Raw genomic sequence first — 24,521 nt, 5'->3', positions numbered from 1 at the left:
ATTCAAGGGTATTTTTGAATAAGAGAACTACCCAGACATTGACAGCTCGTACTGTAGGAGGCGCTGTGATCTTTAGTCCAGAAAGAAAGAAGACTGGACTTCGGGGTGTTTTTAATGTGTTTTTCTTCATTTATGCGTTTTTAGCTATGTATGTGCCATTTGTTTTTCTGTCTTTAGTGTTTCAGTGGCTTCAAATAAAGCTTTTCCTTGCCTTTTCTCATCGCTTATGAAAATTAATCATTGTTTTACTACAGTAACCATAATTCATTATTTAAAGAATGTTTAGAAACGGGTAGAAAATATCATGCTTAATTTACAACTTTGATTTGGGGTTTGGTCAGACCATCATTATCATGATGTGTTTGTGTTCAGATGTTGAGCATGAAAGCGCAGGTGGATGTGATCTGCTGTAAGTCAGTAGGAACTGATCTGTCCATGCTGGATATTGAGGATTTCATCACAGAAATCTGTCAGCTGAAGAAAGAGGTGGCGTCACTGGAGGCAAAGCTGAGAGAAAGAGGAGACAAACTGAACAGAGAGGTTTGAGCAGCTCTTCAGTTCATGCTTTAGTTGCTAATTAAGTTTACATTAAGTAATTTTGATTGTTTTGTTGTGACTTCATGTGGAGAAGGTTTCAGCGCGTGTGACTGATGGGACAGAAGCTCAGGATTCAGTCTGGAGCGTCAGAGATCAGAGATCCAGAGACACACAGGACTCAGAGCTCAGCCTCACTTTACTCTGTTTTACTGACGCTCAGGATCATGAATCCACTGATCAAACCTCTGACTGTAACGCTGGAGAACAGCAGATGCTGCAGACGCCGCTGAAGATGTGCTCCGTCAAACTGGTGGACTGCAGGAACCTGATAGAAGAAACCACTGCAGAGGAGCAACAACAGACTGATGAGGAAGAGCAGGATGATGATGAAGATTTAATTTCTCCAGGTTTGGCGCAGATTTTCAAGAGATATTTGGGAACATGGTGGCAAATGATGGTAGGGTTGAACTAATTATAGGATAAGTCAAACGGAGATATTCCTGATTAAAATAAATAATAATAACAATTGCAATTTAAATTTAAGGAGCTCCAGGTTCACTGTAAAAAACAATTTGTTGAGTCAACTTAAAATAATGTGTAACCTGGCTGCCTTAAAATTTTAAGTTTATTCAACTTTAAATGTTAAATTATACTAAGTGACAACTTAGATATTTGAGTTGAATCAACTTAAAATTTTAAGGCAGTTGGGTTACTTACCCATCTGTTAAGTTTAGCAAACACAAATATCTAAGTTGTTACTTAGTACAACTTAACATTTCAAGTTGCCTAAACTTATTTTAGTTGACTGAACTTAAATTTTTAAGGCAGCAGGGTAACAAATTATTTTAAGCTGACTCAACAAATTGTGTTTTTTATTTTTTACAGTGTTTTCTGTGCTTGTTTGTAAGGCTGCAGGGTTTGGCCAAACGCCCATTTACTGTTGTTTTGTCCTATACTGTGACACCTATTCATACATTATCAATAATGAAGTTCTTTTATTAAAGTTTTGTTCCTTTCAGATGTCAGTGGTGGCTTATCTTCTGATGGAGATGAAGAAACAGCCTCAACCTCAAAAGAGCAGCTGAAGAGTTTTTCCTGCTCCACCTGTGGAAAAACATTCAGCAATAAGGGTCATTTAGCGAGACACGAGAGAAACCACAAAGAACAGAAAGACTACAGATGTAAGAGATGCGACATCATCTTTCCTACCGCGGAAAAGAGGAGACTTCATTCAAAAGGGCACCGAGTGAAAAAGGAGTTTCACTGCGAACAGTGCGGGAAGGTTTTTTTCACCACTGCTCCGAATATGAAAGCTCACATAAAGACACACGACGAAAAGTCTTTCCACTGCAACGAATGCGACAAGTATTTCAGCACCAAAGGAAATCTCGATGCTCATAAGCGAATTCACACGGGGGAAAAGCCGTACAAGTGTCCTCATTGTGAGAAGAGCTTCAGTCATGGATCGGGTTTAAAGAAACATGTGCGTGTTCACACCAATGAGAGGCCGTACCAGTGCAGTGAATGTGGAAAAGGCTTTAGGCAGTTATTTAGTCTAACATCACACCAAAAAATCCACTCTAATGAGAAACCGTATCAGTGCAAATACTGCGAGAAACGATTCCGCCGGATTTCTCATCTGAATCGTCACGAGAGGATTCACACCGGAGAGAAACCGTATCTGTGCTCCTACTGCGGGAAGAGCTTTTCTGATTCAACTCAATTCAGAGAGCATCAGAGAATTCACACTGGAGAAAAACCGTATCCCTGCAGCGTCTGTGGGAAGAGTTTCAGGAAGGTTAATACTTTACAAAAGCACAAGAGGATTCATAGCAGAGGAATACCATTCAAATGCTCACAGTGTGACAAGATGTTTGCTCGATCAGACGTCCTGAAGGTCCATGAGCGAGTTCATACAGGAGAGAAACCTTACTCCTGCTCCATCTGCGGCGAGAAATTCGCTTATTTAGGGAGTTTTCAGACCCACCAGAACAAACACACTAAAGAACAAACTGCTCCAGAATCATCAGAGTGACTTTTATGTCTTGGTCTGGCTTTCATCATGTCTGCCATGTGATATAAGACAGTAGCATCATACACATGATGATTTCAATTTAAGACATGAGCAAGATAATTTGGATTTCTGAGCATGAAGAAAGCAGTTGCTAGCAAGTTCAAACTATACGATGCAGTCACAGCACCTGTTATACGGCATTTCACCACATAAACAGTTAAGGTGATAAAAGATGTTGATTAAAGATTAAACTGTCTTAAAATCTTGGCAGTGTGTTAGTTATCTTATAGTCCATTATAGTGTACAAAACAATTGTCGTAAAATGGCAGTAGCTGCGTTTGTACGACACGAGAGAGCAAGTCCACGATATCAGGATGACACAAATAAATAATTATACACATAATATTGAATTGAGATTTAATATCTTATTAGCTAACCAAACGCAAAGCTTCTACCAAGAAAAAAATGTTCCTAGTAAGTGTATGGCAGTGACTTCAGTTACCTAGATGAACCTGTGTTCTTACCCTTTACCGGTTGTTATTGGGGAATAACACACCTCATAATGTCATGCCTGACCAGAATTAAGCATTCCACAGAGCCGTATAATAACTAGAATTATTATTATATATGTATGTATTATACTCACCGTTGTCCTGATGTGCAGAATATCAGCATGAATGTCAGAAAAATGAAGATCAGAAGCTGTTTGACTGATATTTATTTGAGTAATTCTCATGAAATCTGTCAAAAATATCCATGTTGTGGTAAATTAAGCCAATATTAAGGACCTTTAATTATTTATCAATTAATTTTAGGGGTTTTCCCCCATACTCTTATTTATGTACTGTATATTATAATATTTAAACAGGCTTAAGCAGATTTATATTAGAAGAGCAGAAGCTAGTTTGATGTTAATGGTAACAGACGGTCACTCTCAGGATAACGGTCAGTAACGGATTTAAGGCGGGGCTTCAGTAAAAAACCGTTATTGTCACGATGTTCTTAAATTAGACTTTCTTTCTTTCTTTTTTTTTTTTTTTTTTTGTTTTTTTTTTTTTTTTTTGCATATCGAGTCATTAAATTAATGCTTGACTATCAGCTTTAACACCAGCTGCAATTTCCTAAACTCTCGTAATTATCTCAGACACATAGTATGTCAGTAATACTGGGAATTTCACTGAAGCATTGCATAAATGTAATAGAAAACGGGTTAAACTACTTGAAACTCCCGCAGTCCGGCAAAGCCGTTCGTTCCATCATTAAACTTAAGTCACTCTCCAGTCCAGCAGGAGGCGGAAGTGCGTCATATGTTGCTGTGGAACCCGCGAAGAGTGCACGACGAAATTATCGCTTAGTTTTCTTTCAGTCGGTGCCTGTTTAACGCGTTAAAGAGAACGTCAGATCATTTGGCAGTTTATACTGTAGAAATGATAGGGATACTTTTGGCATTACAGTGGGTAGAGGAAAAAAACAGACAATGTTTTAGTTCGTTCAGATTCTGTATCAGTTTTAAAGAGCTTGAGATCTTTTAAATCCAGTCACCAAGATATTCTTTTTAATATCTTACATATACATTCAAGAATTGTTCAAAATGAAACGTCAATCAGTTTTATGTGGGTTCCAGCACACATAGGAATAAAGGGACAAACAAGCTTTACAGAAAGAAACAATAGAGTTACAAGTGCCTTTAAGCAAATCAGAGATTAAGGTTTTAATTTGGAGTAAATTGGTAAAAGAATGGCAAGATAAATGGAACAATGAAACAAAGGGTAGATTCCTTTACAGTTTAAGAAACAAGGTAAATCAAAATGTAAAGTGTATAGGTAAGTCAAGGAAAGAAGAGGTTATTTTTAACAGAATAGTATTAGGGCACTCAAATTTAAATAGTACGCTTAAAATAATAAGGAAACACCCAAATGGGTTATGTGAACACTGTACTGTTGAAGAAACAATAACTCATGTATTTGATTGTAGGAAATATGAGCAAGAAAGAGGAACATTGATGGAAGAAATAAGAAAGAATGTAAATCAGGAAGTAAATTTTAAGATTTTAATAGAATGGGCAAGTGAAGTAAATAGTAAAGTCTTCTTCGATTTTATTAAAGAAACATAGATGATACATTCATACATAGATTGTAAAACTCAGTTCCACACTCCGGAGCAGAAGGTGGCGGTAATGCACCTATTTAAGTTGGTTGCCAGCCGCCGTAAAAAAACAAGAAGAAGAAGAAGTTTAACGCGTTTTTCGTCTGTTGTGATTTATATCATAATCTGCTTCATGATTTTATGTCTGTCTGACATGTTTTCTCGTATCTCTCTATTTTGTACCGGACGGTGATTTAAATTTTACACGGAAGCGAACAGAATATCATGTTCTGATACCTCAAATCCAGCAGCTGAACGATTGTTATAAAGGTGATTTCTATTTTGTTTTATAGTATATTCCTGTTAGAAAGCAAAAGTCATGTTTCTAATATTTCTATGATTTCTGCAGCACTTGTCTCTAGATATATTTTTCATTAAAACTAGATTTTATCAAATGCTTTTTATTTTTAGATTTTTAACTTTTTTTAACTTTTTATGGTTTTACAACTAACCCAGACATTCAGTCGAAAACCATAAAAAGTTATTGTAAATGTTCTTTGAATTAATAATTGTTAACCTTGTTGACTGGCCATGTGAAGGCAGTGAATTTTACTAAATGATATTAATATAAAGAAAGTTTGTTTACATTGTCAGTGGTCAAATATACAATATAAATGAAAACGTTTTTGACCATTCACTCTAATATACAAAACAATTGTAGTATATATTGTGTAAAAATATGTAAATATCATATATGAAAGTCTAAGATATGTTATATTTAAAAACAAATAATAAAATAAAATTAAGGCAATCTGAAGAAACGCCTAATCATACGTAAATGAGTTTTATCAGTCCATTATAAATGCGTCTTTTAATAATCAATGTGTTTGTTCAGATGTTGAGCATGGAAGCGCAGGTGGATGTGATCTGCTGTAAATCAGTAGGAACTGATCTGTCCATGCTGGATATTGAGGATTTCATCACAGAAATCTGTCAGCTGAAGAAAGAGGTGGCGTCACTGGAGGCAAAGCTGAGAGAAAGAGGAGACAAACTGAACAGAGAGGTTTGAGCAGCTCTTCAGTTCATGCTTTAGCTGATGATTAAGTTTACATTAAATAATTCTGATTGTTTTGTTGTGACTTCATGTGGAGAAGGTTTCAGCGTGTGTGACTGATGGGACAGAAGCTCAGGATTCAGTCTGGAGCGTCAGAGATCAGAGATCCAGAGACACACAGGACTCAGAGCTCAGCCTCACTTTACTCTGTTTTACTGACGCTCAGGATCATGAATCCACTGAGCAAACCTCTGACTGTAACGCTGGAGAACAGCAGATGCTGCAGACGCCGCTGAAGATGTGCTCCGTCAAACTGGTGGACTGCAGGAACCTGATAGAGAGCAGAGCAGAACAAACCACTGCAGAGGAACAACAACAGACTGATGAGGAAGATGATTATAATAATGGGAATTATGATGATGATGATGAAGATTTCATTCCTCAAGGTTTGTTTCTTCCTTTATGATATTTTGTTATTTTCCATGACACTGCTGAAATGGGTGGCAATAGTGCATTTCCAAACTCACTTTGGAGTGAGTTTATGTAATTAAATTAATTGTTCACCCCTAGACTTATATAGGCAGATATTACAGAATTTCCATGTTTTCCCCAAGTGACACAAACTTTTCTCAATTATATTTTTAAACCAAGAATAATAACTCTTTTGTTAATTTCAGATGACAGAGGTGGTTCATCTTCTGATGGAGAAACAGCCTTAACCTCAAAAGAGAGGCTGACAGTGAGAAGGTTTTCTTGTGCCACCTGTGGAAAAACACTGAGCTCAAAGAGAAACTTAATGTCACATGAGCGAAAACACACAGAACACGATGACTTAACCTGCAAGATATGCGACATCAGCTTTCCTACCGTGGAAGAGAGGAAACTCCATTCAAAAGAGCACAGCATAAAGAAGGAGTTTCGCTGCGAACAGTGCGGGAAGGTTTTTTTCACCACTGCTTCGAATATGAAAGCTCACATAAAGAGACACGACGAAAAGTCTTTCCACTGCAGCGAATGTGACAAGTATTTCAGCACCAAAGGAAATCTCGTTGCTCATAAGCGAATCCACACGGGCGAAAGACCATACAAGTGCCCTCACTGCGAGAAGACCTACAACCACGGATCCCATCTGAAGAAACATGTGCGTGTTCACACCAATGAGAGGCCGTACCAGTGCAGTGAATGTGGGAAAACCTTCACAGAGTCAGGCTGTCTAAGGTCACACCAGAAAATGCACTCAGGTGAGAAACCGTATCAGTGCAAATACTGCGACAGACGATTTGCTCACAAATCCTATCTGAACTGTCACGAGAGGACTCACACCGGAGAGAAACCGTATCTGTGCTCCTACTGCGGGAAGAGCTTTTCCAGTCCAGCTCATTTCATATTGCATAAGCGAATTCACACTGGAGAAAAACCGTATCACTGCAGCGTCTGTGGGAAGAGTTTCAGGAAGTTTGATACTTTTCAAAAGCACAAGCGGATTCATACTGGAGAAAGGCCGTTCAAATGCTCACAGTGCGACAAGACGTTTGCTCGATCAGACGTCCTGAAGGTCCATCAGCGAGTTCACACGGGAGAGAAACCTTACTCCTGCTCCATCTGCGGCGAGAGATTCGCTTATTTAGGAAGTTTTCAGACCCACCAGAACAAACACACTAAAGAACAAACTGATCCAGGATCATCAGAGTGACTTTCATCAGTCATTCAGATTATCCTGAAACTGTACATTGAGCTCTTACTGCCAGAAGGGGACAGCAAACTTTCATGTGGTGGATTGAACACTGTTTACAGAGTCATGTTTAATAGACTAGAGCAGGGGTGGCGAACTCCGGTCCTGGAGAGCCGCGGCCCTGCAGAGTTCAGCTCCAACCCAAATAAAAACTCACCTGCTTGTAGCTACCTAGTAACCCTTCAGATTGTAATTAGCTTGTTCAGTTGTGTTTAATTAGGGTTAAAGCAAAACTCTGGAGGGCTGCGGCTCTCCAGGACAGACGTTCGCCACCCCTGGACTAGAGCAAAGATCTTATGTTAAACCAGACAGAACTATTAAAAACCCTCAAAATGCAATTCTGTGTCAAATCAACCAAATGCTAAAAACTTCCCCGGCTCAAATTTTTGATTTTGCTAATATTTTTTCTGAAGAAAGATATACATGTATAGTGATAAAAGTCAAAATATTAAATGATTCAGTGGCAAATTACAGTAGGATAAAATGACTTCTGAAAGATGGACTTAAAAATGAAGATTTGAGAACAAAAGTTTCTTAAGAAGCAGAATCTAAAATTATATTAAGATAACTTTGATACTACTTGAGTCACATGCACACAAATTCCAGAAAAATAATATTTATGAGACTCAAACAGGTATGTTCTATGCAAATGTTTTAATAGAAGAAAACAAGATGCAGTTCTAATTTCAACAGTATTTCTTCTTCAGGCTGTTCTTTAAATAAAAAAGCATGGGCTGCATACAAAATGACCAACATTTGGTTTTCGACCACTGAAAATGGGTAATATTCAATAATGTGGACATGGAGGCTCATTGAGATTCCCGTATCTCTGGGCAACAAAACTTGGAAGAACATTTATGGCACTCAGACAGGTATGTTCAATGGAGTTATCTTGACAGAAAGAAACAAGATACATCTCCAGTGTCAACATTATTTGTTCTTCAGACATTCCTCTTTAAAAGAAAAGAAGCATCATATTTTAACGATTTACTTCGGGAGCCATATTTCAATTTCAACATCTCTGGAACTGAATCTCACAGGGCATTAAAAATAAAGATGGCAAAAGGAAAGTTTGTTAAGACCCAATATCTAAAAGGGCATTGAGATATCTTTAATACTTCTTGAGATACAGGTATGCAAACTTTGGAGAAAGTGCGGTTTCCCCATTTTTGAATGGTCACCTTTGGCACATAATGCAACTATGATTATTAAAGACAACATATTTTACTAAAAGTCAATCTCCATGTAAAAATAACATTATGATGCAGCCATCTTTCTGAAGTCGTTTTTACCTCGCCATAACTTGACTCTGAATTTCAAGTGAAAATTGCCCTTTTGACCTCCCTCTACAAAATAGTGGATTATTCAGTAAATATTCATCCATGACATTTCATATTTTGGCTTTCATCACTATACACGTGTATCTTTCTTCAGAAATATTAGCAAAATCAAAAATTTAAGCCGGGGAACTTGAGAGAACTTAAGTTGACACGGAATGACCCAATACTACAATGCTATGAGTGCCTGCATTTCATAAGGCTGTTAATCATGTTTTATGTGGTGAAATGGCATAAAGAATGCACAAAGGAGAGTCACTGGCAAATGCACGGTTGTTTCATTGCTGGACGGGCTTCATTTAATTAAGAAAGAGCCATGGCTTATCAATTATCCATTTCATCACTGTTCTTCCAAAGCTTTTATGCTGCCATGTAAGGAAAGATATTTACTGGGTAGAAATGAATCCTCTGGATGGAAAAGTTTGGGGCTTTTGTGGCAGCTACTTTAACTTCACTGTAATGTGGGATATTGTATTGTATGTGGATATTTGGAGTATTAACCACACAACACTGTCACAGCTTCTTTTAGCAGTTATTTAATACTTGCTGAAAAACATTGCAGTACCACATCAGGGCTGGAAATGACCCTAATTTCAAGTACAAAAATAACACCAAAAAACATTTCTCCAAAAGATACAAAACTTTATGTAAAATAAAATATTTGTTTCTTATCAAATATTACTACACATAAAAAAGAGAGCAAGTAAAACCTTTGAGTTGCAGAAGCAAGGAGTTTAAACTTTCACATTAGCTTCATCGTCTTACAAATTCACTTTGTGCTTAAAATGGAAACAGTAAAGTCCAAAGTATGCTTTCCAGATAGCACACGTACGTCTGCAAGATGCCTGTTAAAGATCGCTTCATCTGGAAAGCATCTGCGGTGTACAAACATCTGATGTCTGTAAGATGTCAGCTTTACATACATTCTAAATCATAAACATCTTAAAGACATCTAATAGACACCTCTACAACATTTTCTGATACAACCGGACGTGTCAATAAGCTCTTCATTAACTGGCTTGCGCGAACTGAAATACTTGAACTTGCACGGAAGACAGGATTAAGGCGAATATTGCATGTTCCGGGCAAACACATTGCGCATTTCGTGTCATTTGAGTCGCCTGGCATGAATCTATTCATATCCTTGCATTGACTTTGTATGTAAACTACTCAAATAATTAAATCCATGTTTGGTGTGAACACATAATAAAAAATGCAACTTGCAGATGTCAAACAGATGTCTCTGTGTTGTACGTGTGCTATCAGGGCTTAGTTTTGATGCGAAAGATAACGCATGTGAAAGCATCATCTTTCTGCTGTCAACGCTTTTTTTCTCAAGATGACTGGTAAAAAATGTCTTTGTAATCTTTAAAACTAGAGTTGTGGGAATCTCCTAACCTGATCACAGAAAGACTTATACAGTGGATTGTAACTCTTTTGTTCTTAATGTGAAACAACCACATCGAGTGTTGTCACCTTGTGGAACAAGTAATTACTGCAAAAAACATTCAAGGTGCATGTGCAAGCCAAGCGTGTAGACTGCATATAGATTTTGCACACATTAAAAGCCTACTTGGTTTTTATGCATACACAATGGTCCACGTACAGTGCATGATGCAAATTTCATCACCAGAATAGTATGCACACCACCTGATTTTTGTAGCCGCACATACTTTGTAAGTACAAGTTGCACATGTGTATTGAATTAGTTTTGCACTAATCAGTTGTTCCACAAGGTGGCAGCACTGGATCGGCCTTTAGAAGGAACTTAAATTTAAATCTGAGAAAGATCCTTGGACACATAAGAATCTCAATATGTTTATCTCTCCATGATATTATAGTTTCAGGACTAGTTTTACTTTTATAAAGGAGGATAAGAGACATTGTGACATTGTCACAAAAAACTGTCTCTGTTTAAATAGCTTTATGAATCTAAAGTACCTCTCGCCTATTTCCCACATAAACAGAGATCAAATTTCCCAAAAGCTTAAAGACGTAAAGTGGCATGTAAGTGCAGATCATATAAACGCGACGGTCTATAATTGATAATCGATTAAGTTTTCAGAGAACAGAAGTGTTTCAGAGAAGACCTTTTTTATAAGGCAGGTTGGAGACTAGTTCTTCAAATATCATCTCTACTACATTTTCTTATATACTATACGTAAATAAAAGCTGCCTTTTGCATGTAAGACGTTCTTCACTAAAGGCACAACGAAAACAGCTAAAATGTCTCCAGAGTCCATTAGAAGAAGAAAACTGCCCTACATATTTTATTACTTTTGCTGTTTCGGCTGATATGTTTCGAATCCGCCTCCAGTGATGCACAGGTCATGAGATGAGCCCCACACCTGAAATATTCTTGCTTAACAGACTGAAAGAAAGCAGTTTAAGATCTTCTCAATGGAAAGGAGTCCCATGTGCGGCAGAATTAAAGCTCTGTGAGAAGTCACGCTTCCTTGTGTCTTTAAAGGTCAGACATCTACAAGGATCCTTCAGGACTGACAGCTGCTCTATATCTTGGACTCTCCCGTGGTCTGATCACTTCGTAGAGGCTGCTGTAAAGGTCAGAGCACATGTTTAGAAGCAGAACCAAAATCTAGTGATGCACCCATATGAATCCTTTACTGAAACACTGAAACCAAAATTACAGTAATTAACTAATTATTAGTTAATCACATTTATTTAATAATAAATGCAAATGTACCTGACTGTTGCTGGACTGATTGGTGCTGAATTCTGAATACATCTCTTTAGGTGAGCAGATCCTGGTAATCAGCTTGCAATACTCGTCTCTGACCTGAAGGGGGGTGACACAAAATGCATGAAAACACACCAAAGGCTTGTGGCCAGAATACAGTGAAATGCTTTAGGAGGGAGTCAAAAGTACCGCTTTGGACAGCAGGCAGTGCATGATGAAGATGAGCGCCCCCTGGAGGCTGTTTAAGATGGAGAAGAGGTACAGTGCAACCTGAGTTACTTTCTCCTGGAAGAGGAAGCTGCCGAAAACCCACATCCCTCCAAGAATACACAACTGAGCCACAGCAGTCACCGTGAACCTCCTGAAAGTCACCAGAAATGAATTAGAATCAAGGTCTGAATCTATTTTGGGGTCCTACAATAAACACAAACCTGATGTTGCGGAGTTTGGAGAGGTCTGGATTGAGGCTGGAGAACTTTTCGGCCAGTTTCCACACAGTGATAATAAAGACAAAGCTGTTGAGGACAACGATGATGCAGACGGGCGCAAGGAAGCTCCATATGAAATAACCGTCAAGAGAGAGCCAACAGCTGGAGCACAAATACACAGAACAATAATCAGAACAGCTGGAAAGCACTCAGATAACACGTGTATTTAGAGGCCGTTAAACACACTCACTGTCTGTCGGTGCCGTATCCCTTTGGATACGCGATGGCAGAGATGATGACGATGACGAGCGGGACTCCGTATCCCACCAAATACAAGTAGAGATGTTTTAATGTGGTGTGAAACACCAGCACAACCATCCGGTAGAGCTGAACCCCCTCCAGCAGCATCCAGCAGAACGCAGACAAGAAGAAGAAATGAAGCAGACCGGCCACAATCGCACACCCAACCTGAGACAAACAAAGAAAAACCATATAACAACTGTGTAAATTGTGTAAACAAACATTGATGTTGGCTTGACAAAGCCAACAAAAACAATAACATATTTTTAACATGTCCTAGCACATTGCTAAAATGTATAAACATGTTGCTAGCACATTGCTAGCATGCTAGCATGTTTTAACATGTTGCGAAAATAATTTAGCGTGTTGTACTACAGTTGTCGTTAACCTTTGCTTGTGATGGCTTAAATACTCTACATGTGTTACCCCCTCAGTGAAAACTTATGGGATTTTTGTGCACTTTGGCTCATAAGTCAGATTAGTGAGAAAACGATGCAGCAACACAAGTCAGACTTGTCAGGACTGACCTGAGTTTGGTGGTTGTAGGTTAAAAACTCTAGGAGGCGACACAGTCCAAATTTAGTCTCCGAAATGGAAGCTTAAATAGTAGATCAACATCTTGGCTTTGTCAAGCCAGCATAACAGATAGTAAACACTGCTTGTGATTGTCTGTCTTTTTGACTTAGATATAAGACACTCACCTTATTCTGAGTACTGGAGATCCCACAGAGGAAGATGAGGTCTGCGATGAAAAGACAGATGCTCAGATGGAGATGGATGCTGGTTCGGGTTCCTTGGATGGAGCGGCAGAACCGGAACGTCAGGATACAGAGAAACAAACAGACCAGAGACAGAGCTAAACCCACACGTGTGATCAACACCAACTCAAACGTGTCCTACAGGAGAGAAAGAGAAAAAAAAATCATTTCATATTACAGTTTTTTTCAATTGCTAACAAGCATTTACCAATACTTAAAGTACTTTTTCTAAACTCTTAACACAGCAACACACCTACATCACACAATTACCCAAATAGTTCATTTTGTGGCCAAAACCACATTTTGTTAAATGAATACAAACTCTACATTTCAAAATGCTGAAAACCCTTTTCTACATATACTAACTCTTTCAAAACACAGCAAACTTGATTCAAAATAGAGTCATTTAGTCAAAACATTAGCACTAGTTTCTATCCAACAGAAACATACAGTCAATCATAGTACAGTGACTGTCAAAATACTAACAATTGATGGCTTTACAAAAACTGCATTGCTTGTCATGTTTCAGTTCTACATGGATATAATAGACAATATAAAAATTAATATTTTTTTCTGTAATTTAGCCTTCAGTTTACCTTCAACTGAAACCCGTTTAACATTTTTAAGTGTTGAATGTGTTTGTTCTTGGCAACATACTACTGAATGAGTCACTTTATAGAATGTACAAGAGAAACTCCAACATACATGGCCTTTGGTTACTATGCAGACTTGTTTCCGTCACAGTATAAATCATTAACCTTTTGATCTCACAATTCAGACTTCTACTGGAATTGTGAGTTTACATCTTGCAGTTCAGACTTTACACTACTTTTGAGATAGTGTATATTCACATTTGCAAAAAAAAAACAGAATTGTGAGATACAAAAGTCGAATTACCCTTTATATTCTATGGCAGAAATAAGCTTTCGTAGGTTTCACATGTGTAAAGGGGGAAAGAAACAAACAAACAAACATAAAAATGCACAGTCCAACACATTCTTACTCCTCTCTCCTAACTCTTCTCCTGTTTTTCTGAACTACTCCTCTCCCTCTGCCAGGCATTATTTTTGTTCTCTCTCTGATTTTTTAGTGTTGTTCTGCATCCACAAAACCAAATCAAAGAGGTCTTTTTTACTCTATGTTGTTGATGTAATGGAAAGAGCTTCAACACCTGACTATTCCTCAAACTGAGAATGGAATCAGCTTTTCTAAATATTTCAGTGATCTTGTTACTTAAAGGTGCTAATCAGTTGTTACAGTATTTTATATAGAGAGAATTCTTTCAACACTTTTGAGCTGTTGTTGTTGCAGAAGTAGAAGCTTAATACTGTATTTACGGTTTGGAACATTAGGTCTTCATTTCTGACATGCTGTGTTTAAGCATTTGTAAATAAGACTAAAAAGATCCATGATTTTGGTTTTGGGTAAGCATTGTATGAAAACAAAATGTAAGCATTTTAGAAACATGATAATTGATTGCATATTGTGTGAAAACAACACAAACTGTGTTAATGGTATGGTCACAACAGATGGATGTTGTGCTAATTGTGTTTAGAGTTGTGAAAATGTGACTAGAGATTGGACAAAAGGATGTTAGCAACTGAAAAAAACTGTAACAGTCTGAATTAAATCACAGGTTTTTAGGGCTTATGGATGTACCTGGACAGGATAGAGAGCCATTAACACAGCGAAGCTGCTGAGGTGGGAGCAGGAACATGCTGTATGAGTGCTGTTAGACCACGCCCTCTCACAGCCCCGCCCAGACCACGCCCCCTCAGTCTCATCCCAGTACACACAGGAGTAAGCCACGCCCTCAGATTCCGCCCTCTCCTGAACAAGACGGAACAAGAGAATGACCGATAATTTAGAAAGGGACAAAATACATGAACGTATTGATGTGTCTCCAGTGAGATGGATATGTCAGTATCTTCACCTCCACGTGTGTAAAGACGAGCATCACTGGCTCTGGGAGGTTTTTGGTGTCTGTATTACTGACGACGACCGTCACCACTTTAGAGTTGAGCTGATAAATGGCGTTTGACTCTTTATCGTCTGATTTCTCTCTGCTGTTCTGCTCCTGGGATGTTCTACTCATCTTGTGGAACAGATCACTGGGTGAGTTCAGATCTTTATAACTGACCAGAGCCGCAAACGCAAAACCTGAAGGACAACAACATTTACATCTCATCATGAAAGTGTTGGTGGTTTCATCAGTACATATATGTGCAAGTGTGTATTTGTACCTGGATATGATTTCCCTACAACTGTTTCCCAGCTGGTGTTGAAGTGGGCAGCGTCTGTGCTCAGAATAACCTGCCCACTGGGCGGAGTTCGGTTTCGCATGACTGCAACCTCAGCGACTGTCAATCACATGATCATACAGAACAACCGCTTTCAGTTTTAATTAAACACAAAAAGTTAAATCCGAATGTGTGTCTAAATTCCTGTTTATAATAAAAACGCCCTATTTGCAGTATTTCTAAACGTTTCTCACAGGTGTTGTGTGTCTCCATCCTGGTCACAGGCTCTTTCAGCTGAGGTCCGATCAGACGCATACTGTTCTCCACCGTGTCCAGAAAGTGACTCAACATCTCGCCGTCAGTGATATTTTCTTCAGACAGCAGCTCGTCAGTGGAAGTGAAAACATTCTGTCAAACAGTGAGATTTAGAGGAATATTTCAGGTCAAACTGCTCTGTCAACACGTACAGAATGCAGAAGAAAACAGAAGGAGGAAGAACGCTGTTTGTTTCACCTCCAGTAACTCCTCTCCCTTCTTACGGCCTCCATTTGGATCACGCAGAGACTCACAGCTGTTCCTCAACAGCTCCAGTAAATGCTTCAACTAGAAGACACACAAATCAAAGTCTGATTACTGATTTTTCACCAAATACTACCAAAATAATCATGAGGATCAGTGTTGGGGGTAACGCATTACAAGTAACTTGAGTTACATAATCAGATTACTTTTTTCAAGTAACTAATAAAGTAATGCATTACTTTTTAATTTACAGTAAAATATATGAGTCACTTTTTTCAAATGAACAAAGAGAGAATATGATGCAAACCTGCAAAAATATGGTAATCACATTATATTTCCTTAAGCCTGAGGCTTAATCCTTTGACTGTTGTTTTTTTTATATTAAATATATACATGTCCAGATGAGAAAAAGTAATGCAAAGGTAATGGAATGAATTATCTTCCATAAAAAGTAATTAAGCAATTGAATGAATTACTGTTTTGGGAAGCAACTTAATATTGTAATGCATTACTTTTAAAAGTAACTTTCCCCAACACTGATGAGGAGTCATTCTACCTTTAATGGCACGTCCTCCATGTCAGACTCTATTTTGAAGTGATCGCAGCTCATCTCTGTGCACAAAAATAAAACGCATTTAATTGTTTTGCATTGCACATTAGCGGCTACACAATGAACACAGCAAACACGTGCAAACTGAACGCTCACCAATGCATTTTGACTGGTTGTTGCCATAATTACTGTAACCCTTGAGGCATTTGCAGCGGTAGCTGCCTGGATGATTTTCGCAGACGGCATTTGTACCACAAACACCTGGATCTTTGGAACACTCATTGTCGTCTGTGTAAGAGGGAAGACTGTCAGACATATAAATGCAGATCCCCGTGATATATATATTTTTTAATTTAATAATATTGCTAAAATTTAGATACACAGATCATCAAGGATGCACTTATTTGATCAAAAGTGACAGTGAAGACATTTATAATACGACAAAATTTCTATTTTAAATGCTGTTCTTTTGAGCTTTTCATCTGTGAATCCTAAAAAATAAAATGTATGATGGTTTCCACAAAAATATTTGGCAGCACAACTGTTTTCAACATTGCTAATAATCATAAATGTTTGTTGAGCAGCAAATCAGCATATTAGAATGATTTCTGAAGGATCATGTGACACTGAAGACTCGAGTAATGATGCTGAAAATTCAGCTGCACATCACAGGAATAAATTACATTTTAACACTGATTATCATAAAAAAAAGCTGTTTTAAATTGTAAAAATATTTCAGATTTTTATTGTATTTTTGATCAAATAAATGCAGACTTGGTGAGCAGAAGAGACTTCTTTCAAAAACATTACAAAACCTTATCTACCTCAGACTTTTGAACACACATATAATGAGCTGTTATAGCTGGACGTGGCAGCACACACACACAGCATGATTATGATCAGCCCTCAAACACACCAGCGTCAGTATCGTTAGCAGCAGTGGGACACAGGCGCTCACCTGCACAGGTGCCGTTCTCATGTTTGTGAAACCCTGAAGAACAGTTGCAGTGGAAACTGCCATGTGTGTTAATGCAGCTGCTGTGAACTCCACACACTGAGGACAAACACTCATCCACATCTGCAGCCAACACACACACACACACACACACACACAGACGAGTGTTTCATTTAGACACAAGCACAAGTCCACACATAGAGTGGTGAGATGACAGAGGTTAGAGAGACAATGACTGTCTTACAATGGAAAACACATTTAGCAGCTTCATGTGGAAACATCAAAATGAATCATACGATTGTTCATATGATTGCATCAGCCTAACTAAATAAGGTTATGCCATCAAATATCTCTGTGCTTCTGGATAAAAGATGGCCTTTTTAATCAACCACTGCTACAAGTACAACTAGCAACTTGTGCAACTTTACACAGAAAACCTAGATAAAAAACTCAGTATGTCACAATGCAGCTCAGCTTGATCTACTTCCAGTGTGAGAAATGAGCCATCCTTCCTGTCAGATGTTTTTACATGTTTGCAAAGGCAAATGTAATGCTTTCATTCGCTAGATGATAAATTAACAGTACCTGCACGCAAAGTCATAGTGAAATCATGTGGAGAAGTAGCATACTGTAGTTTAATGGTGTATGTTGCGTACAGTAATCTGCTATTTCCTCCCAAACAGAGCCCTTTGTTAATACAGTACTGAGCTGGTGGCAGGAACTGATTTTGTGAACTTAAAATGCTAACTGCATCACATGGATCTTGGATGGTTTTAATCAGGGTCAGAAAAGCACCAAGGTTTTGGAGGAAAAGCCAAGAGAAACACTAAAATCCCTGAGTTTTTACCTGTTATCTGATGAACATCTGTGTTAGGCCTATTTAGTAATGAGTTTAAACACCATTTTAACTAGTTGACATGATAAATACCCCATAAATATAAAGAAACAAGCATTATGAGTGAAGCTGCTCACCTTCACATCCTGAGTCTGTTCTTGTTTCATGATATCCAAGTGGACAGATGCACTCATAAGAGCCAATGGTGTTATTACACACCTTACTACCAGGGCATTCATGTGTTTTCTCAAAACACTCATTGATGTCTGTTGGGGGAAGCAGCTGATATTAGTTATGGTATTTAAATCATAGTAGTAGACTCTTGTCACATTATCCTCTCTCATACCCCTGCACTCTCCCGTTGTTGCTGTGAAATTGGGTGTTGTTGACCGAAATCCTGCATTACAGGTGCAGTAGTAACTTCCATTTGTGTTGAAACACTGAGAGTGATCGCCACACACACCCGGAACCATCAAACACTCATTTGTATCTGTAAGAAAGACAAGAATCAGGAAGGAAACATTATTAAAAAAAGTTAGAAGAGAGGTACAGTTGCATTAGAGTGACATAGGGACTATTAACGGTGTGTTATGACATAAACATATTGTATTAAAAGAAATAAAGTGTTCATTACCAACACACTTATTGTTCTTTATGGCAAATCCAATGCCACATCCACGTAATTCACTAGACTCCAGGAACAGACCTGATGAAGAAAAAGAAAAACACAAGATCTGTACAATTATCATGGTGTGTAGATTTATAAATGAAGAACTCGGATGGATGGATGGATTTAGACCAGATGGATGTCAGATCAAATTATGCTTCAGATGCTTCAATTAAGCAATATATTTTGAACGTGGCCACAGCTGAAGGATTGTTGTCAGTCAGGCACAACTCTAAATGCAATAAAATTATTACAGACACAAGTTTAAATTAAAAAGGTTAATTTACTAAGCAGCTCCATTTATTAATGTTCAGGATGTTGAAATATCCCATCGTATCTCATCTTAAAGTGCAAATTCAGCTATACACAAAAAACCCCAGTAAGACTCTATGCTGTTATCGGTTTGTTTGAGAATCACTATCGGACCTGATCGAATCTGTTTGTTGTATCCGTTTTACAAAAAAATAAAGATGGGCAGTTTTCAAGGAGAAAAAATAAAGTGTGTTTTTTGGCTGTTTGAAATGACTTTTGAGCCTCCTTCCACTAACAGATCTGATAATGATGTGTTAAAGGGTTACTCCACCCCAAAATGAACATTTTGTCATTAATCACTTACCCCCATGTCATTCCAAACCTGTAAAAGCTTCATTCGTCTTCAGAACACAGTTTAAGATATTCTGGATGAGAACCGGGAGGTTTGTGACTGTCCCATTGACTGCCAAGAAAATAACAGTGTCAAAACCTAGAAACTTATGACAGTGTCTTTCATATGTTTCTAGGCCTTAACAGTGGTATTTACCTGGACAGTCACAAACCTCCTGGTTTTCATCCAAAATATCTTAAATTGTTTTCCGAAGACAAACAAAGCTTTTAGGGGTTTGGAACGACAGGGGGGTAAGTGATTAATGACAAAATTTTCATTTTGGGGTGGAGTAACCCTTTAAGTTGCTGGTGTTGGGTAACCGGTCCGACAGAGTTCATTCAGTGATTGATTCAAGATCTGAGTCAAATCATTACCTTGTGATTCTGTTTGACTGATTCACTGAAGTGATATATATATATGCACTGGTTCCACAGTATGGTTTTGATTCACGAAAAAGAATTGACTTGAAAGAGCCATTTGGATCAGACTACACAAGTTCTGTGATGTGTTTTTGACTCACTAAAAAGAAAAGACTCTCAAGAGTCATTTGAATTGGACCACATTGGTTGTGTTGTGTATTTTTGATTTATTAAAAAGAACTGATTCATGAGAGTCATTTGAATTGGTCTACACTAGTTTTGTGTTCCCAAGTCTATCATGTAAATAAGCTTGATTTAGCCATACAGGCTAATTTATGTTGTGGTATGTTTTCAGTTCATTAAAAAGAACTGATTCATAAAACTCATTTGATTTGAACCGGACAACACTAGTTGTGTGTGCGTGTGTATGTTTTCCATTCACTAAAAATAACTAACTTGTAAGAGTCATTCGAATTGGACTACACTAGTTTTGTGGTGTTTTTGATTCACTAAAATGAACTGACTTATAAAAGTCACTTGAATCAGACTACACTGTATGGTTTTAATTTACTAAAAAGAACTGACTTGTAAGAGTTGTTTGAGTTGTCTGAGTCAAACCATTACCTTGTGATTCTGTTGAGTTAATGATTCACGGAAGTGATATGGTTTATAAGAGTCAACTGAATTGGACTCCACTGGTTGTGCTGCATATTTCTGATTCACTACAAAGAACCAACATGTAAAAGCCATTTGAATCAGACTACATCACATGCATGGCATATTTTTGATTCACTACAAACAACATGCTCATTTCAAGAGTCATTTGTGAATCGGACTAGTCACGGTATGTTGGCTTGTGTTTGTTTTTGCATGCAGCCCATGTGAACAACTCAATGTTTTCATTAGTCAATTCAGAATGCAAACAGTCCAGCTCTGCAAACACACAGTTATCTTTGTCATGTCTTTTCCCTGGTGCTGTAGATTAAAACAGCACAGGATATAAGTGAATAAGATGCAATCTTCGCTGTGGTGTGGTTAACTTTTGACACATCTCTAGAGAACACGTGCGGACTGTTTGCATTCGCTTGATTGTCAAGAATATTGTATCTGCCTCGTTTTGGTAAGTATTCAAAAAGTATTCTAACAAACTTCTGTAAAGTCTAAATATCGGTATTGAAAATGAAAACACGAGGGCTGAATTCAGTTCACACATAATGTACATGTATTGTTAGAGCTCTTTATTGCAGTCTGCATGCAAACAAAACACAACTACACTTTCACACATATACAAAACTCTCATCTACTCACGTACACAAATGACCTTAAACGATTATGTATGTGTTCAGGAAACCACAGATGTGCTAAAGATGTACGTACGAGCGAGAGCTGCGGTTGATGTGTTGAGTGATTCTATGGACTGAACAAACGTTTCTGAAAACTCTCAGAACAATCTGTTCATCTGCAGAACGAGTGAGAACGCTTCACACCATTTTCAGACTTTCATTTCTCGCCTGCTGTCTTTTTGTTTAACACAGAGCAAATTATGCGAAGCAGAATTTTCCACCCAGCACTCGCACCTCAAGTCACGCATTTATATATTTATTTCAGTCTTACATGTCAGCAAGTAAACTGTGAGTGTAGGCAAACCCCTAAATTAAGTGAAAGGGCAGTAAACGGTTTTGTGCCATCCCTCTTAATGTGTATTTGGGTTTCAGTTTGACTGTTGGTGGTAAAAACCTGATTTGCTTTGTCTGGGGTTTTTCAGTGGTGACATACTAATAAAACAAATCACACGGTCCTCCAGCTGTCACATGTGTTACTTCCACGTGTGCATTTGACTGTATAAGTAAAACTTGCAGTGAAAGAGTAAGATGGCATTCAGCTAACTAGTTCAGCATCACGTGTCAGGCGATCATGCGTGTGTGGTAGAGATCTGAACCATCATCTTAACCATCTGTGGTTACACTGCCACAAGCTTCACAGCCGTACTTGACGACATCATGGTTAACCTATTTAGTTTACATCCACAGAGGATTTTGCAATACCACCAACCTCAATCCTCCCAAGATATGTTTATTAAGTTAAGTAAGATGTTTACTCTAGGGGAATGAATTTCAGCTTTCACAGTCCTTGTTGGGACTTTTGTTACATATAATATAGGCAAACATTGACCCACAAACACAGTGTAAAATGAACACCAAGTGTCAAATGAAAATGAAGGAACCTACGCACTAGATTTTACACTGCGTCAGAGCGCTTCAGTGGGATGATGAGGTAAAAACAAAAGGGCTTGTGAAACTGAAGCTCCATCATAAAAGTTGAGAAAGTTTTAACTGTTGTTGCAATGCATTCTGACGGAGAGCTGCATTGATCAATGAGAATGACAGAAAAGTGCTTTTGAAAATCCTGTTTTTTAATATTCTTGGAACATTTCAATTTCAGAAAAGGTTTTTTGAGTTTATATTATTAAAATGCTCCATTTTGGAACCTTTGTTTCAGTCACCATTATTTGTATAGCGCTTTTTACAATGCAAATTGTCTCAAGGCAGCTTTACAGAATTAAACGGGGAAATAGCATAAAAAAGTTCTTGTCTTAAATAAAATTGTGACAGTCAATTAATTGGATTATGGACAAAGACATACCACCAAATGGTAAATGTATTCTTGAAAGTTTTATATCTAACTAAAGAAACTGGAAGTGATGTCATCGATTTCACTAAACCAACCTGTGTTTGAATGTAAATTTAATTCATATAATTATTAAGCGACATTGTTTTAAGAAATCCATAAATTACCATCATAATCTTAAAATGAAACAATTAAAAACGTCAGCAACATGCTGTTTTGGGATTCCTGAAAAACCTTTCTTAAAAGAAGCATTTTAATAACCTAAAGAACCTTTTTTCACTATAAAGAACATTTTGTGGAATGGAAACGGATGTTTAAAGGTTATTCTTGAAACCACAGATGGAAATAAATAACCTTTAAATTTAAGAATCAAAAGCCTTTTACTTCAAAATGAGATCTACAGGAATTACTTTAATGAAATCCAACATTAACAAACTTTTTATATCCAGCATAAAATAAATTCACTAGTATAGAAAACACTGTTTTGATGACTGTTAAGATTGTTTTGATGTATTTCTTGTCAGTCTTATCGTTCTGTCCTCTAGTGTCTGTGTTTTGTCTAAGAAAGAGACTCTTCATTATGATTCACTTAAGAATATGTGCGACGTCTGTCTGGTTTCATGGAGAAAAACCCAAAGAATAGAGTCCTTGTTTAACACACACCCTTATATCCTCATGTCTGACACACATTTGCCCAATGACCAGTCCAGCTTCAACTTAAAGTTATGTACCACACACAAACACCTACTCACCCAAAAGAAGAAGTGCCCACTTCAACTCCATGTTAGGCAACACCGTAACTGCTGTCAGTGTGTTTATGCGTAGGTTTATGATATGAAATTCCCAAAGGAAATCTGTATTCCAGTAAGCCCTCCGCTCAGAAAGTCCCGTCACTGACTTTCACTTATATCCTTGAAGACTCTTCAACGGTTTGAAATCTTAAGTGAATATGGTCTGTTCCTCAGGTATTCTCTGTCTGATAAGAAGCTCTTTTTTGAAATAGTTCTCTGTCTCTTTTTCTAAGTTTCCAGACAGTTTCCCAGATGATTCCTCCCTGGGACCTTCTCGTCTTTCACTCTTGGTTCTGCTCTGTTTGTCTTAATCCACGCGGTCGGAGAATTTCCACTATTTTGTCTTCTTTTTTTCCACTGCCCACGTCGGTTATTTCGTCTTCAATCTTCAGATGTGTGCGCTGCTACCGGGCTACAAGTCACTAGCTATTCGTGGCCCGACACTCCCCCTAAAGAGAGAGAGAGAGAGAGAGAGAGAGAGAGAGAGAGAGAGAGAGAGAGAGAGAGAGAGAGAATTGATATTGAAATAAGAGAGAGCAGCTGCTGTCGCTCCGTGCCAGCAGTCACCGCGCGCTATTTCTTTGGAACGTTTCCCTCCATTTTCACACTTAAAAATAACGACCTTTTTTCAAAAGCGTTATGCTCATTTTCTGTTAAGTTTGTTTTTTAAACGTGCTTAAAACAAAATGAATTAACTTGAAACGCAACTAGACTTGTTATCGGTGGATTTTTATCTTACTACACTAGTAGACATTTTTTTCTCCTGCTGGTCCGACAGACTCGTTTCAGAGCAAACTGGGGCTTTTCAGCACTCATTTCACACACAATGAGGGTCGGTGTTGACGCTCACGCTGATGATGTCACATCCTGAGTTGCACAAGGGCCATTGTGCCAATATAAACACTCGGAAATCTACTTACTGTTCGGTTTATAAAATATAAGAATGTATTACGGTCTTATCTACTGTTCTGATCTGCCTGACACCTCAAACTGAGAATATGAGCACAGTTACAAGTGAATATTCACACACAGAGTCAGTATAAATGTGCTGCTGGTGATTCCAGTTACAGTGATGTGATGAAACCACACACTCAGACACATATTTTCTCTGTCTCCTGTTGTGATAGACTGTTGGGAATTGATGTTGTATTTCCTCAACACACTGACACACACAAACTGGGTCATGGGAAAGGTTAAGAAGAAAGTCATAGAATTTCAACTCATTTAAAATAATTGTTAACTCACTCGCACCAGCTTGTGTGCGTGTGTGTGTGTGTATGTGAGGAAGAGAAACAGACTAAACACACTCATGAAATGGTATGTAAAGCCGGATGACTTGGAAGCATCAGCTGAAGTGTTGTTGATTTTTAGTTGATGCATGAAGTCAGTTC

The 24,521-nt window shown here is 38.0% G+C and overlaps 2 protein-coding genes across 4 annotated transcripts; one reads left to right on the top strand and one right to left on the bottom strand.

Moving 5' to 3' along the window:
* The first annotated feature begins 99 nt into the window (after window positions 1-99).
* On the top strand, window positions 100-9,565 carry LOC127161691 (zinc finger protein 709-like). Its single transcript, XM_051104435.1, has 6 exons — window positions 100-540; window positions 632-944; window positions 1,557-2,335; window positions 5,532-5,699; window positions 5,791-6,136; window positions 6,368-9,565. The coding sequence occupies exons 1-6, from the start codon at window positions 373-375 to the stop codon at window positions 7,381-7,383; spliced, it is 2,790 nt and encodes a 929-aa protein (XP_050960392.1). The 5' UTR covers window positions 100-372; the 3' UTR covers window positions 7,384-9,565.
* Window positions 9,280-23,908, bottom strand: LOC127154862 (adhesion G protein-coupled receptor E1). Of its 3 annotated transcripts, none has more exons than XM_051096826.1 (18): window positions 23,092-23,908; window positions 18,677-18,748; window positions 18,389-18,532; window positions 18,180-18,308; window positions 17,211-17,330; window positions 16,409-16,540; window positions 16,259-16,314; window positions 15,697-15,786; window positions 15,438-15,591; window positions 15,187-15,303; window positions 14,877-15,103; window positions 14,603-14,773; window positions 12,887-13,081; window positions 12,136-12,353; window positions 11,889-12,047; window positions 11,647-11,818; window positions 11,464-11,556; window positions 9,280-11,311 (listed from the first exon to the last, which is right to left on the bottom strand). In XM_051096826.1, exons 1-18 carry the CDS (start codon window positions 23,120-23,122, stop codon window positions 11,270-11,272), a joined length of 2,322 nt encoding a protein of 773 aa, XP_050952783.1. In that variant the 5' UTR covers window positions 23,123-23,908; the 3' UTR covers window positions 9,280-11,269. The 3 variants fall into 3 exon arrangements, with proteins under 3 accessions (XP_050952783.1, XP_050952719.1, XP_050952855.1); XM_051096762.1 differs by having other exon boundaries at window positions 9,280-11,314; window positions 23,092-23,907; XM_051096898.1 differs by lacking the exon at window positions 17,211-17,330 and having other exon boundaries at window positions 9,280-11,314; window positions 23,092-23,907.
* Between the last annotated feature and the right edge of the window lie 613 nt (window positions 23,909-24,521).

Source organism: Labeo rohita, chromosome 1 (assembly GCF_022985175.1).
Source record: "Labeo rohita strain BAU-BD-2019 chromosome 1, IGBB_LRoh.1.0, whole genome shotgun sequence".
NCBI lineage: Eukaryota > Metazoa > Chordata > Actinopteri > Cypriniformes > Cyprinidae > Labeo > Labeo rohita.
Note: the sequence above shows the minus strand (reverse complement) of the source record. Positions and strands in the feature narration are given on the sequence as shown.